This window comes from Crotalus tigris, unplaced genomic scaffold (assembly GCF_016545835.1).
Source record: "Crotalus tigris isolate CLP2741 ecotype Arizona unplaced genomic scaffold, ASM1654583v1 scf7180000017695.2238764, whole genome shotgun sequence".
Lineage (NCBI taxonomy): Eukaryota > Metazoa > Chordata > Lepidosauria > Squamata > Viperidae > Crotalus > Crotalus tigris.
In genome coordinates, this window is record NW_024096573.1 from 1692868 (window position 1) to 1705215 (window position 12348).

The 12348-nt window shown below is 36.8% G+C and overlaps 1 protein-coding gene across 2 annotated transcripts; it reads right to left on the reverse strand.

Moving 5' to 3' along the window:
- Window positions 1–3753: 3753 nt before the first annotated feature.
- On the reverse strand, window positions 3754–11949 carry LRIT3 (leucine rich repeat, Ig-like and transmembrane domains 3). 2 transcript variants are annotated; one of them, XM_039338258.1, is made up of 4 exons: window positions 11683–11949; window positions 9717–10192; window positions 8442–8657; window positions 3754–5522 (listed from the first exon to the last, which is right to left on the reverse strand). In XM_039338258.1, the coding sequence occupies exons 1-4, from the start codon at window positions 11880–11882 to the stop codon at window positions 4468–4470; spliced, it is 1947 nt and encodes a 648-aa protein (XP_039194192.1). In that variant the 5' UTR covers window positions 11883–11949; the 3' UTR covers window positions 3754–4467. The 2 variants fall into 2 exon arrangements, with proteins under 2 accessions (XP_039194192.1, XP_039194191.1); XM_039338257.1 differs by having other exon boundaries at window positions 8442–8747; window positions 11683–11948.
- Window positions 11950–12348: the final 399 nt, after the last annotated feature.

A 12348-nucleotide genomic window follows, 5' to 3' on the forward strand; every position in this document is an offset into this window, starting at 1 on the left:
GCAGGAGCTGGGACAAGTAACGAAATCTCATCTCGTCAACTGGACAGCGTCTTTAACCACTGAGCCACCACATCCTCTTGATCATAACAAAGGCCAATAATGTTACTAGTTATTCAAAAAGGGACTAATCAGTTCATTCACATTCCTCAAGAACTGATGCATTAACCACTATTACTTAGAATAGCTAAAATGAAAATATTTTAATGAAAATAATGAAATGAAATGAAATGAAAATAATCAACAGCAATATATCACTGAATACCAGATAGATACTAAGGCCAAATACTGGGGGAGAACCATTTTACTATGCCCTAAATTCTTTGAAAAAATATACTACTTGCTCTAATCTTTCAAACTCTTCTTTGATCTTTCTTAATATTCTCTTCTAATCTTAATGGATAAGTCCAAAATAGGTTCCTCTAACTTATCTGTATATAATAAGTTTAGTTCTTTTGTTGCAACTCTTACTTATGTATATTCATCATTAGTTTAAACTCATAACACAGGTTGAGGAAATGTTTCTTCTGAAAAAAATCTATCATGTGGAATTGCAAAGCAGGTCCAAGTTATCAAATAAGTGATCTGAGTGAAATTTAGGTGTGACTTATTTCAGGTATAGTTACTGACTTACTCTCCTTTATGGATTACTGCCTTGTCGTGGCGAAGGGGCTTGTGTAACTCAATGAAGCTATAAGCTATGCCGTGCAGGGCCACCCAAGACGGACAGGTCATAGCAGAGAGTTCTGACAAAATGTGATCCACTGGAGAAGGAAATGGCAAACCACTCCAGTATCTTTGCCATGAAAACCCCATGGACAGTACTAAAAGGAAAAAAGATATGACGCTGGAAGATGAGCCCCTCAGGTCGGAAGGTGTCCAATATGCTACTGGGGAAGAGCAGAGGGCTAGTACTAGTAGCGCCAGAAAGAATGAAGCGACTGGGCCAAAGCCGAAAGGACGCTCAGCTGTGGATATATCTGGTGGTGAAAGGAAAGTCCGATGCTGTAAAGATTTTTTCTCCATAGGAACCTGGAATGTAAGATCCATGAATCAAGGCAAGCTAGACTAGTCAAAAAAGAGATGACAAGACTGAACATCGACATCTTAGGAATCAGCGAACTAAAATGGACAGGAATGGGTGAATTTAACTCAGATGACCATCAGGTATACTACTGTGGGCAAGAATCCCTCAGAAGAAATGGAGTAGCCTTCATAGTCAATAAAAGAATAGGAAAAGCAATACTGGGATACAATCCCCAAAATGACAGAATGATCTCAATTCGAATCCAAGGCAAACCATTCAATATCACAATAATCCAAATCTATGCCCCAACCACTGGTGCTGAAGAGGATGAAATTGACCGGTTCTATGAAGCCCTACAGCACCTTATAGAATTAACACCAAAAAATGATGTCCTTATCATCATGGGGGATTGGAATGCTAAGGTAGGAAGCCAAAAGATAACCGGAATAACAGGCAAGTTTGGCCTTGGAGTACAAAATGAAGCAGGGCACAGGCTGATAGAATTTTGTCAAGAGAATACGATGGTCATAACAAACACTTTTTTCCAACAACCCAAGAGACGGCTCTACAGATGGACATCACCAGATGGTCAACATAGAAATCAGATTGACTATGTGCTCTGCAGCCAAAGATGGAGAAGCTCTATACAGTCAGTAAAAACAAGACCAGGAGCTGACTGTGGCTCAGATCATGAGCTTCTCGTTGCAAAATTTAGGCTCAAATTGAAAAAAGTAGGGAAAAGCACTAGGCCACTCAGGTATGAACTAAATCATATTCCTGATGAATATACAGTAGAGGTGACAAATAGATTTAAGGAATTAGATCTGATAGACAGAGTGCCTGAAGAACTATGGATGGAAGTTCGCAATATTGTACAAGAGGTAGCAACTAAAACTATCCCAAAGAAAAAGAAATGCAAGAAAGCAAAATGGCTGTCTGAGGAAGCTTTGCAAATAGCTGAGGAAAGAAGGGAAGCGAAAGGCAAAGGAGAAAGAGAAAGATACACCCAATTGAATGCAGAATTCCAGAGAGTAGCTAGAAGAGATAAGAATGCCTTCTTAAATGAACAGTGCAAAGAAATAGAAGAAAACAACAGAATAGGGAGGACCAGAGATCTCTTCAAGAAAATTGGAGATATGAAGGGAACGTTTCATGCAAAGATGGGCATGATAAAGGACCAAAATGGCAGGGACCTAACAGAGGCAGAAGAGATTAAGAAGAGATGGCAAAACTACACAGAAGAACTATACAAGAATGAGCTTAACATCCCAGATAACCACAATGAGATGGTCACTGACCTCGAACCAGACATCCTAGAATGTGAAGTGAAATGGGCCTTAGAAAATCTGAGCAACAACAAAGCTAGTGGAGGTGACAGTATTCCAGCTGAGCTATTCAAAATCTTAAAAGACGATGCAGTAAAAGTGCTACACTCAATTTGCCAGCAAATTTGGAAAACTCAACAGTGGCCACAGGATTGGAAAAGGTCAGTTTACATTCCAATTCCAAAGAAAGGCAATGCCAAAGAATGTTCAAACTATCGCACCATTGCACTCATTTCACATGCTAGTAAAGTTATGCTTAAAATCCTACAAGCTAGACTCCAGCAGTATGTGGATCGAGAACTACCAGAAGTACAGGCAGGATTTCGAAGAGGCAGAGGAACTAGAGATCAAATTGCCAACATACGCTGGATCATGGCGAAAGCTAGGGAGTTCCAGAAAAACATCTACTTCTGCTTCATTGACTATGCTAAAGCCTTTGATTGTGTGGATCACAACAAATTGTGGCAAGTTCTTAAAGAGATGGGAGTACCAGACCATCTCATTTGTCTCTTGAGAAACCTATATGCGGGTCAAGAAGCAACAGTGAGAACTGGACACGGAACCACTGATTGGTTCAAAATTGGAAAAGGAGTCCGGCAAGGCTGTATACTGTTGCCCTGCCTATTTAACTTATATGCAGAGCACATCATGAGAAAGGCAGGGCTAGATGAATCAAAAGTTGGAATTAAGATTGCCGGGAGAAATATCAACAACCTAAGATATGCAGATGATACCACTCTAATGGCAGAAAGTGAAGAGCAACTAAAGAGCCTCTTGATGCGGGTGAAGAAGGAGAGTGCAAAAGTTGGCTTGAAACTCAACATTAAGAAAACCAAAATCATGGCATCCGGCCCTCTCAATTCCTGGCAAATAGATGGGGAAGAAATGGAGGTAGTGACAGATTTTATTTTTCTGGGCTCCAAGATCACCTCAGATGGGGACTGCAGCCAAGAAATTAAAAGACGCTTGCTCCTGGGGAGGAAAGCTATGGCAAATCTAGACAGCATACTAAAAAGCAGAGACATCACTCTGCCAACAAAAGTGCGTATAGTCCAGGCCATGGTTTTCCCAGTTGCAATGTATGGCTGTGAAAGTTGGACCATAAGAAAGGCTGAGCGCCAAAGAATTGAGGCCTTTGAACTATGGTGCTGGAGAAGACTCCTGCGAGTCCCTTGGACTGCAAGGCGTTCAAACCGGTCAGTCCTAGAAGAGATCAACTCCAACTGCTCTTTAGAAGGCCAGATCCTGAAGTTGAAACTCAAATACTTTGGCCACCTAATGAGAAGGAAGGACTCACTAGAGAAGGGCCTAATGCTGGGAAAGATTGAGGGCAATAGAAGAAGGGGACGACAGAGAATGAGATGGCTGGATGGAGTCACTGAAGCAGTAGGTGTGAACTTAAATGGACTCCAGAAAATGGTAGAGGATAGGAAGACCTGGAGGAACATTGTCCATGGGGTCGCGATGGGTCGGACACTACTTCACAATTAACAACAACAACAACACTGACTTACTTTGGTTAGCTGCATGTCTGTAACTTTAATGCTGATTAACTGCATTACACCTTGACATTATAAATATTTATGTGCATTCCCCAAATTGAATCTCATATTTTTAATCATACAACCTCTTGACCACAATACAAAATGGAACTAATTCATTAATCTAATTGAAATGGCTTGTTCTGGGTTGTGCCCCATTGTGTCTTTCCACTCATGCATAACAGACTGGGAGTTTTGAGTTAATTAAACAAAATATTGATAAGTACTTTGCACTGAACTGCAGCAGTATATAACTGAAAGAAATGTGGAGAGCACCATGGAAGGAAAATACATATTTTACATAAATCTTTTTAAACAACAAATGAAGTATTAATCAAGTAGAAACTATACATTGATAAGTGCTTCAGAAATAATCAAGTGTCATTAAATGTTTTTGCAGAAGCATTTTCCCTTCCACACCACATAAGACTTCGATTTCTATCATTTACAGTATTTGTCATCTATGATTTGTAGTTGGCATTGATCCAGTATTGGGTTTCAGCTTCTTTTGCCCCTATCTAAATTGAAAGTTCTAGATCAGAGTACTTCTGCTGACTCTGGGTTCTGTAGATTAGAGTTAGTAGAAGTACTCTGACCTAGAACCTTCACTTTTGAAGGTCATCTGCGAATCCATACTTGACCTGGAACAAAGTAGTTGTCTTTCAGATTCATCAGTGTTTCGGTGAGTCCAGATCTCCACATTTGCTCCCATGGAATGTGGTCTAAAAGAAAGAGTTTCAAATTTGATATAAGTCTCTTTTGCAAGTTCATCTTCCTTGATCAATTTTGGTTTCCTATGAAGCATCACAACTTTATATAGTAAGAAAAAAATGAGTGGTATTGCTATTGCACAGGCTATCCCACTAGCTACTAGCAAAATAGAAATAGGATATTTGTCTTCCATATTAATTCCATCAGTGGAGAAAATGATGCATTGGTCTTTGGTGGGAAGCATCTCTGTAGGGCATACGCAGGCCATATACTTTGTGCTGGGCTCCAAACCATCTATTGTCACTTTGTTTTTTGTGGGATCTGGATTTAGTGACACCTTCTCTTTTTCCCCATACTTGGAATACAGCACAGTCAAAGCAGAGCTATTAGAGCCATCAATATTTTTCCACATTAAGGTTACTTTTTCACTGGTTTCAGGAATTACTCTTAGGTTTTTTAGAGTAACATTTTGTTCATCTGCTGGCTCTACACTGAGTGATGCATCCAATTGCTTTTTCCTTCCATTAGCAACTGTGTTCCCATTCTTTTTGTCATCAGGCATGGGCTCAGGTTGTTTTGTGTCAGTTCCTCTTTTAGTTGTTAGTTTTTCAGTGGTAGCCATAGCTGTAGAAGGAGAGGTGGTTGTGGATGCTATTGTAGAAAAAGAAAGCGTTACATTGAAAAATTCTGGTTTGATATCTTCTTGGGTTGTAGTTGCTTGAGGTATTTCTGTCTTCTTGCCATACTTTGGGGAAGGTACCGTTGTGGTAACAACACCAATAACAGTGAGAGTAACAGAAGCTTCTGACATTCCAGCGAAATTTTTGGCCTTGCATCTGTAGTCTCCTGCATCTTTGTAGGAAATGCCTGTCAGACTAATAATGGACCATCTTTCACCTTCTCCTGGACTTTCTTGAATAACTGGGAAAGAAAGAAATACAATATATATTATTTATAAATAAATGAATTTGAATACAGGTATTCCTCGACTTATAACAGTTTGTTTAGTGACTATTCAAAATTACAATGGCACTGAAAAAAGTGACTTATGACCGTTTTTGACACTTATGGCCACTCTAGTGTTCCCATGGTCATGTGATGATCAAAATTCAGATGCTTGGCAACTGACTCATATTTCTGACCATTGCAGTGTCTCGGGGCCATGTAATCACTTTTTGCGACCTTCTAACAAGCAAGGTCAATGGGGAAGCCAGATTCACAACTGTATTACTAACCTAACAACTGCAGTGATTCATTTAACAACTGTGGCAAGAAAGGCCGTAAAATGGGGCAAAATCCACTTAACAAATGTTTCATTTAACAATAGAAATTTCATACAAAGAAACTATGGCTTTAGGAGGCTATGGGACAAACATTTCAAATGAGAAGTATTATTTTTTAGTTTGACTACAACAATTAGCCACACAATCTGTTAAATGTACCATTTTAAACAGTCTTGCATAAATTTGGCTCAACTGAATTGGCATTCTGTCTCACATTCTCTAAAAAAAATAGCAATGCTTCTTCAATGCTTGCTGGCTTCTCAAGATTTTTTTTTTAATCTTGCCTTTTTAAGATATAATTCGAGGCAGCAATCACATCTAATACTCCTGTCTCCTATTTTCCCCACAACAACAAACCTGTGAGATGGGCTGGGCTCAGTAACCATGACTAGTCCAAGATCACTTAGCTGGCTTTCATGCCTAAGGGACGCCTAGAACGCACAGCAAATGAGAGCAAATGATATATTGTTTTTTTGTCAGAATTCGGAGATTCACTAGAAGCAGCTTAGAAAAGAAGATACGGTCTTGGAAATAAAGAATTCTTAACTCAGAAATTTGATTGGGTACTAAAATTGAAGCTAGATCCTTCTAGTAAAACAAATCCTCTCCTGGTTACCTGATAATTTATAATTTATAAAAGTATACTTTATAAAGTATTATTTATGGAGACGGGTGGTCAAAAATTATTCCATTCATACCTACTATTAGCAAGTCAAAACCTTTTCCCAGTTTTTGCCAAAAATGCATAGCTCTATCAGTGCATCCAGATGTACCTACCATCCTTCACCTGGCAGTGGACCTCAGAATCAAAGCCTAACTCCCAAATAAACATCTAGAGGGCAGCAAGTGATAGAATCTCTCTCTTTCTTTTGTTTGCTTTGTTTCTTTTATTTCTTTTAATGTATATGTTGTCCATAACAATACATTTCCCTCCCATTCATTGCAGATCATTATTTGCAGATCTAGCATACCATTCAATAAGTTCTGACTTCATTTGGAAAGGACCACTGTAAACTGAGAAGGAGGTTCCTTTTTTCTTTCTTTCCAAGAACAGATTGGAGATAAAGCCAAAAAGGTTATTATACTCCTCTTTGAACATGAAAACCTATTTTAGAATTGTGATATTATGTTGCAAGATTAAGGCAGAAGAAAAGGTAATAACAATATTTACTTAGGGAGGTGTATCAGTCCAGATCCAGTCCAGCATTCCTATAAATTATTTCTTAAAAAGTACAAGCATCTTCAATAGTTGTCCTTAGCATATCATTTTATATAGGAACTTCTCTAAATGTGTACATTTGGGATATTATTTCCACAAATACAGATATTTACATGTTTTTAAGGCAACAAATATTTTCTGGCAGGGGGCTTGAATGTCATATCCATCTGTGCCATGACAGATTTCATTTTCCCATCATGCCATTGTACTTGATAAGCTATATGTATATCTCTATCTTTATCTCTAGAGAAAGAGAGAGAAGGGGGGGGTGTTCTTTTATATATCATTTATTGCCAAAAATTAGTTTTATGAAGCAAATTGATAGAGCTGCAATTCAGCAGTGCAGATGGTACTAGATAATTGAATTTTGAAAATGTAAATGTACATTGACAAAAGAGAGAAAAGACCAAAATCCTGATAGAAGCTGTGGGAAGAGGTCTAAAAGAATAATATTCAATCTTTAGGACCTCCTTGTTGGAACAAGCAGGACTGCCACATGATACGATGAGTTCTTCAACTAGAGGTCCTCAAAGGTCCATCAGAGATACTCCAGTGGATTCTTTCCTGAGCTGGAGTTGAACTAGATTATTTCTATGCTGTCTTCCAGTTCTATGATTCTAGGGACAATCAAAAGCCTTGTCACAACCATTCAGTTCATTCTTTCTGTCATGACATCAGTTGCATTGATTGAAAAATGTTAAAATCAACAGAGAACATTTACACCTTCCAATTTCTAGGCAAATAAGAGCCAACTCCCATTTAGCTCAAGATTGAGCACAATGTACCATTATTAATCTCACAAACCAATTGAAACATATAAGATCCAATTCAGTCAAAGTTATGGTGGTATAAAGTCTGATAAATTGGATAATATTGCAACTCAGGTTCATAGGTGCTTGTAGACTAAAGGATGATTGCATGTTCTTATAAATTATATACATTGTATGTATTTGTATTTATGCTGCAGGGTGATTAACACTACTATTTCAATTTTAAAAAATTTACATGCTTGACAAAATTTCAGATAGAAAATTGTGTGGTTTGAAAATACATTCCCACTTGGATTCTAGATTTTCATCAGAATATTGTGGCACCTTCTTTTCAAATATTTTTACTCAAGTGAAAAGAAACAATTTGTTCTCTAAGGTTTTTTCAGTTTCTAAAACTCAGTATTGATTAAATATGTAATTTTATTTCCATGAGTTAATTTAAAGTAGAAGTCTTTTTCTCCATTTCAATTCATCAGCTAAGAAATGAACTTGTACCTCTCAAACATTAAGTCATCACTTTAACACATCTTGGTGTTTCTCAGCAGGTGAATTTTTAAACATACTATACCTGTATAGTTCACTGGTATGTTGTTTGATCTAAGCCAGGTGAGTTTTGGCGTGGGATATCCAGTTGCATCACAGCGTAAAAGCACGTTGCTTCCTAGGGGTGAGGTAATTTTTGTAGCTGAAGTCATTACTGATGGCTTCAAACACTGCTCCAATTCTGCTCTTTGAAACAAGATCCCAGCTAAGCTTTCAGGTCCATTGCAAGCCACAAAAGGGTCTAGAAATATAAGAGCACTATCTGCAGTTTTGGAAAATTCAATCAGCTTGGAAATACGACAGTCACAATACCATGGATTGTCCTGCAGACCTTAATGGGGAAAAATAATCCAGTCACAATACCTTCAGCAAATGTACACTTAGATTAGCATGATATAAGACATTTGGATTTCCTTTCTCAGTTTCCAGCCTAAGGTAAATGATTTGGCAAATTATGGGACCAAATCTATTTCCCTCTGATAAATTTAATGTTAGAATATTAGAATGTTAGAATATTTATTCAAGATTTGTGCAACTTAAATTGCAAGCAGCCAGCCTTATTCTAAATTTCTGTTGTGATTGTTGAAACATTTTGAGGAGCTAAGAAAGAAAATTCTTGCTTACTATAAACAACACTCCGTCCTGAACTTTTTTTTTTTTGTTACCATGATGCCTGTGAAAGTTTTTCCAGTATATATATAAAACTAGAAAAACATACTTTTACAATTACAAAATTAATTTGTGCTTACTTAACTACCAAGCAAAGAGAGTGAAAATGGAATAATACCTGGCTGTATTGAGGGCAGGCATGAAAATGGAAATGGAAATTTTATACTATTTGGTCTAGGGCTGAATAAATGTTCTTCCTACCCTAGTTGAATTAAGCAGTAATTCCTTACCAGCAATAATTCCTTACCAGCTGTTATAACATATCTCATAGCACAGGTCTACAGAGAGGACTAGTCCAGCTTGAATATACTAATTCAGAAAACAATAAGTCTGCTCCACTCAGGAATATGGCAGACTGCACTCAACTTGCTGAAGCTTTCAACAAACGTGATAATCAAAATGACTTAACTAATTTTGTTATTGAATGTCTGCTGAACAATGAAATGCCAAACTCATTTGTAACCAGTGCGTATCCCGGCCATCAACAGAACAATTGTTCAGTATTAGAACAATAGTTGATCAGCTACTGTGAAGCTGATTGATCACAATATTTGAGTTCATACTATGAACTAATTCTGAATCCTTTCAGAAGACACAATTCAAAGAAAGAAATCAATTTGTTCATGCTTACCTAATATGGCTCTGTGGACCAGAGTATCTGTATTTCTGGGTATTGCTGTTTCAGAAAAAGGAAGCCAGATATCCATGAGGTCTGAGGGCAAGGAGGTTAATTTGTTGCTAGATATATCTAAGTAAGTGAGATTTCTCAGATATCTGCCAGCCTCAACTGGAATACTGGTCATTTTGTTATTGTGTAAATCCAGAGTTCGTAGATTGGGCATCTCAGCCAAAGATTCCCAAGGGAAACGCAACAACAAGTTGCCATCCAGACGCAATTCGTGTAGCTGCTTTAAGTTATAAAAGCTTCTGCTATCAATGTTGATGATAGAGTTGTATGTAAGCCATAGATATTTGAGATCCACCAGGTAATAAAAAGCCTCTGCTGGAATTTTTCTTATAACTGTCTTTTCTATCCGGAGTTTTACAGAGTCCACAGGAATATTGATAGGGATTTCAAACATATCAGGGTCATTACAAAGCACAGACCTAATAAGAAAAAAAAAAGAGAGGCTGCTAAGGTTATATAGGTTTTCACAATGCATTAAAAAAGCTGTGGTCCTACTGACAAATCAATCCAGCTGTGTTCGCTATGGCTCTTTTGGATAAATCTTCTTTCAAATAATGGGGAATGGTGAGAAAGTATATACAGAAGACAGAAGACACTTCTGTCCCTGTCCAAAGAAGTTATATATAGTCATAGAAAGCAACTGATTTGTCTACTGAATTTTGTTCTATAATATGATAATTTTAAAAGCGCTGCTTCTTTTTGGTAGCAGGAATAAAGAATCATCAGCATCAAACACCTTTCATGCACCCATTTATAATTTATATGAAATTTATGGTTAATAACTGGGGCTTTAAATTATTAAGAAAATAAATGCACATATAAGAATTGTACTATTTCAGGATTAAGCATAGTGAAATAAGATATGACAGCCTGAACAAAGAAGTGACAGAATAAAGGACAATCCCCAAATTAAAGTAGGCTTAAAATATACTTCACCCAGATATTATTACATTTAATTAATCCTAAACTCTCCTTCAAAGAACATAGGATGGCATTTAGATATCTTTCCCTTTCTCAGCACATTTTATCATTACAATCCTGTAAATAGGTGAAATCTCTTCTATCAGACACAAAACATGACATTTTTGTAAAATACTTTTGTTGTTGTTTTATAAAGGAGGTTTCTTCATTAAATTACTTTAAATATAGCATATGCCAAAACTTATTTTTATTTTAAATTGCATGAGCATATAGCACCAGTACTATGAAGAAGCTTGCTTTATACTGGGCATGTGAAGGAATTAATAAGGTTTATAATTATTGTCCTATTCACTTGGAATCATTTTGTATATTATCCTATTTTTTTAATCAAGAAAAGGTTTCCACATAATGCAGATACAGCATTGAAACCTTCACCTTGTTTGGATAACATTGGGTAGCCAAGTATGCTTACTTCTCTCTATGAAAGAAAATAAAACAATTTTTCATAAGACAGTAGAGCAAAAAAATATATCCTTTTACACAATATTTTTATGTATAGTATAATGGAAGGGTATTTTTTTACATCTAGGCAACACAGTTTCACTAAAACTTTAAATGTACAGACTAGACAAGGAATCTCACTTTTCATGACCTGGGTACATTGCCATAAATAGATGCTAAGCACTGCATAAGTACTATGCCCAATTTGGTTAGAATTTCAATCCCCCTCCGTGTGTGTGTGTGTGTTTGTGTGTGTGTGCATATGTATACTTATGTGTACCTCTAGCCCACTATTTCTCCTTATCATCCAATCTGATGGGATATGGGTGGCTAGTAAGCCAATCCATGATTACACCAGATTTTAAAACAGTCTTCCAAAAATACAAATCTCTCCTTAAAATTTCATTAACATGTTTTTGTTGTTATTCACTAAAGATAGGAATCTTACAAATATAAAACCTACTTGAAAAGTCAAGAAAACAAATACCTTGTTCTGGTTCCATCACTCATGCCATGGTAAATGCAGCTGCACTGAGAAGGGCAGAAACTATCCACTCCTTCCAAAATGGTCATCATGATACAAACAGCAGCAAGCAGATGCATGGTTTCTTTCCAAGGCAATAGGTAAATCCAAAATCGAAGATCTTTTACTCCTAGACAATCATCCTGGGTTCCAAGCTTGCGCATGTAGCTTCCATTTAGTCAGAGGAGATTACCCTGGATTATCTGAGATCTGCAATTACTTAACCTTCAAAGGTTCTCTGCAAATGCTCATTTGACACCACTAGTTCTTTATTGTGTCAAAGAAGGAATGCATTATTAGTAAAATTATATCCATCTTGAAAGCAAGACTACTAGAAAAAAGAAGTTAGGTACTACAATTTTTTTTAAAAATTGCAAGTGCAATTTAAAATTAACACTGATATAGTGAGTATAATTATTCCTCTAAAAACTCAGTTCTGTTGTTTGAATAACTACACTATGCTAAGATGACTATAATGCAGGAAAGGCTTGAAGTGGAAGTCTTTGGATCTCCAAATTGCTTTATTATTTACTATATGTTGTTTAAAAATTACATTATTACTTTTTAAACAACAATTGCAGATCTGTAATTTAAAGATACTGGTAAAAATGTACAGAAAAGCAATTTTTT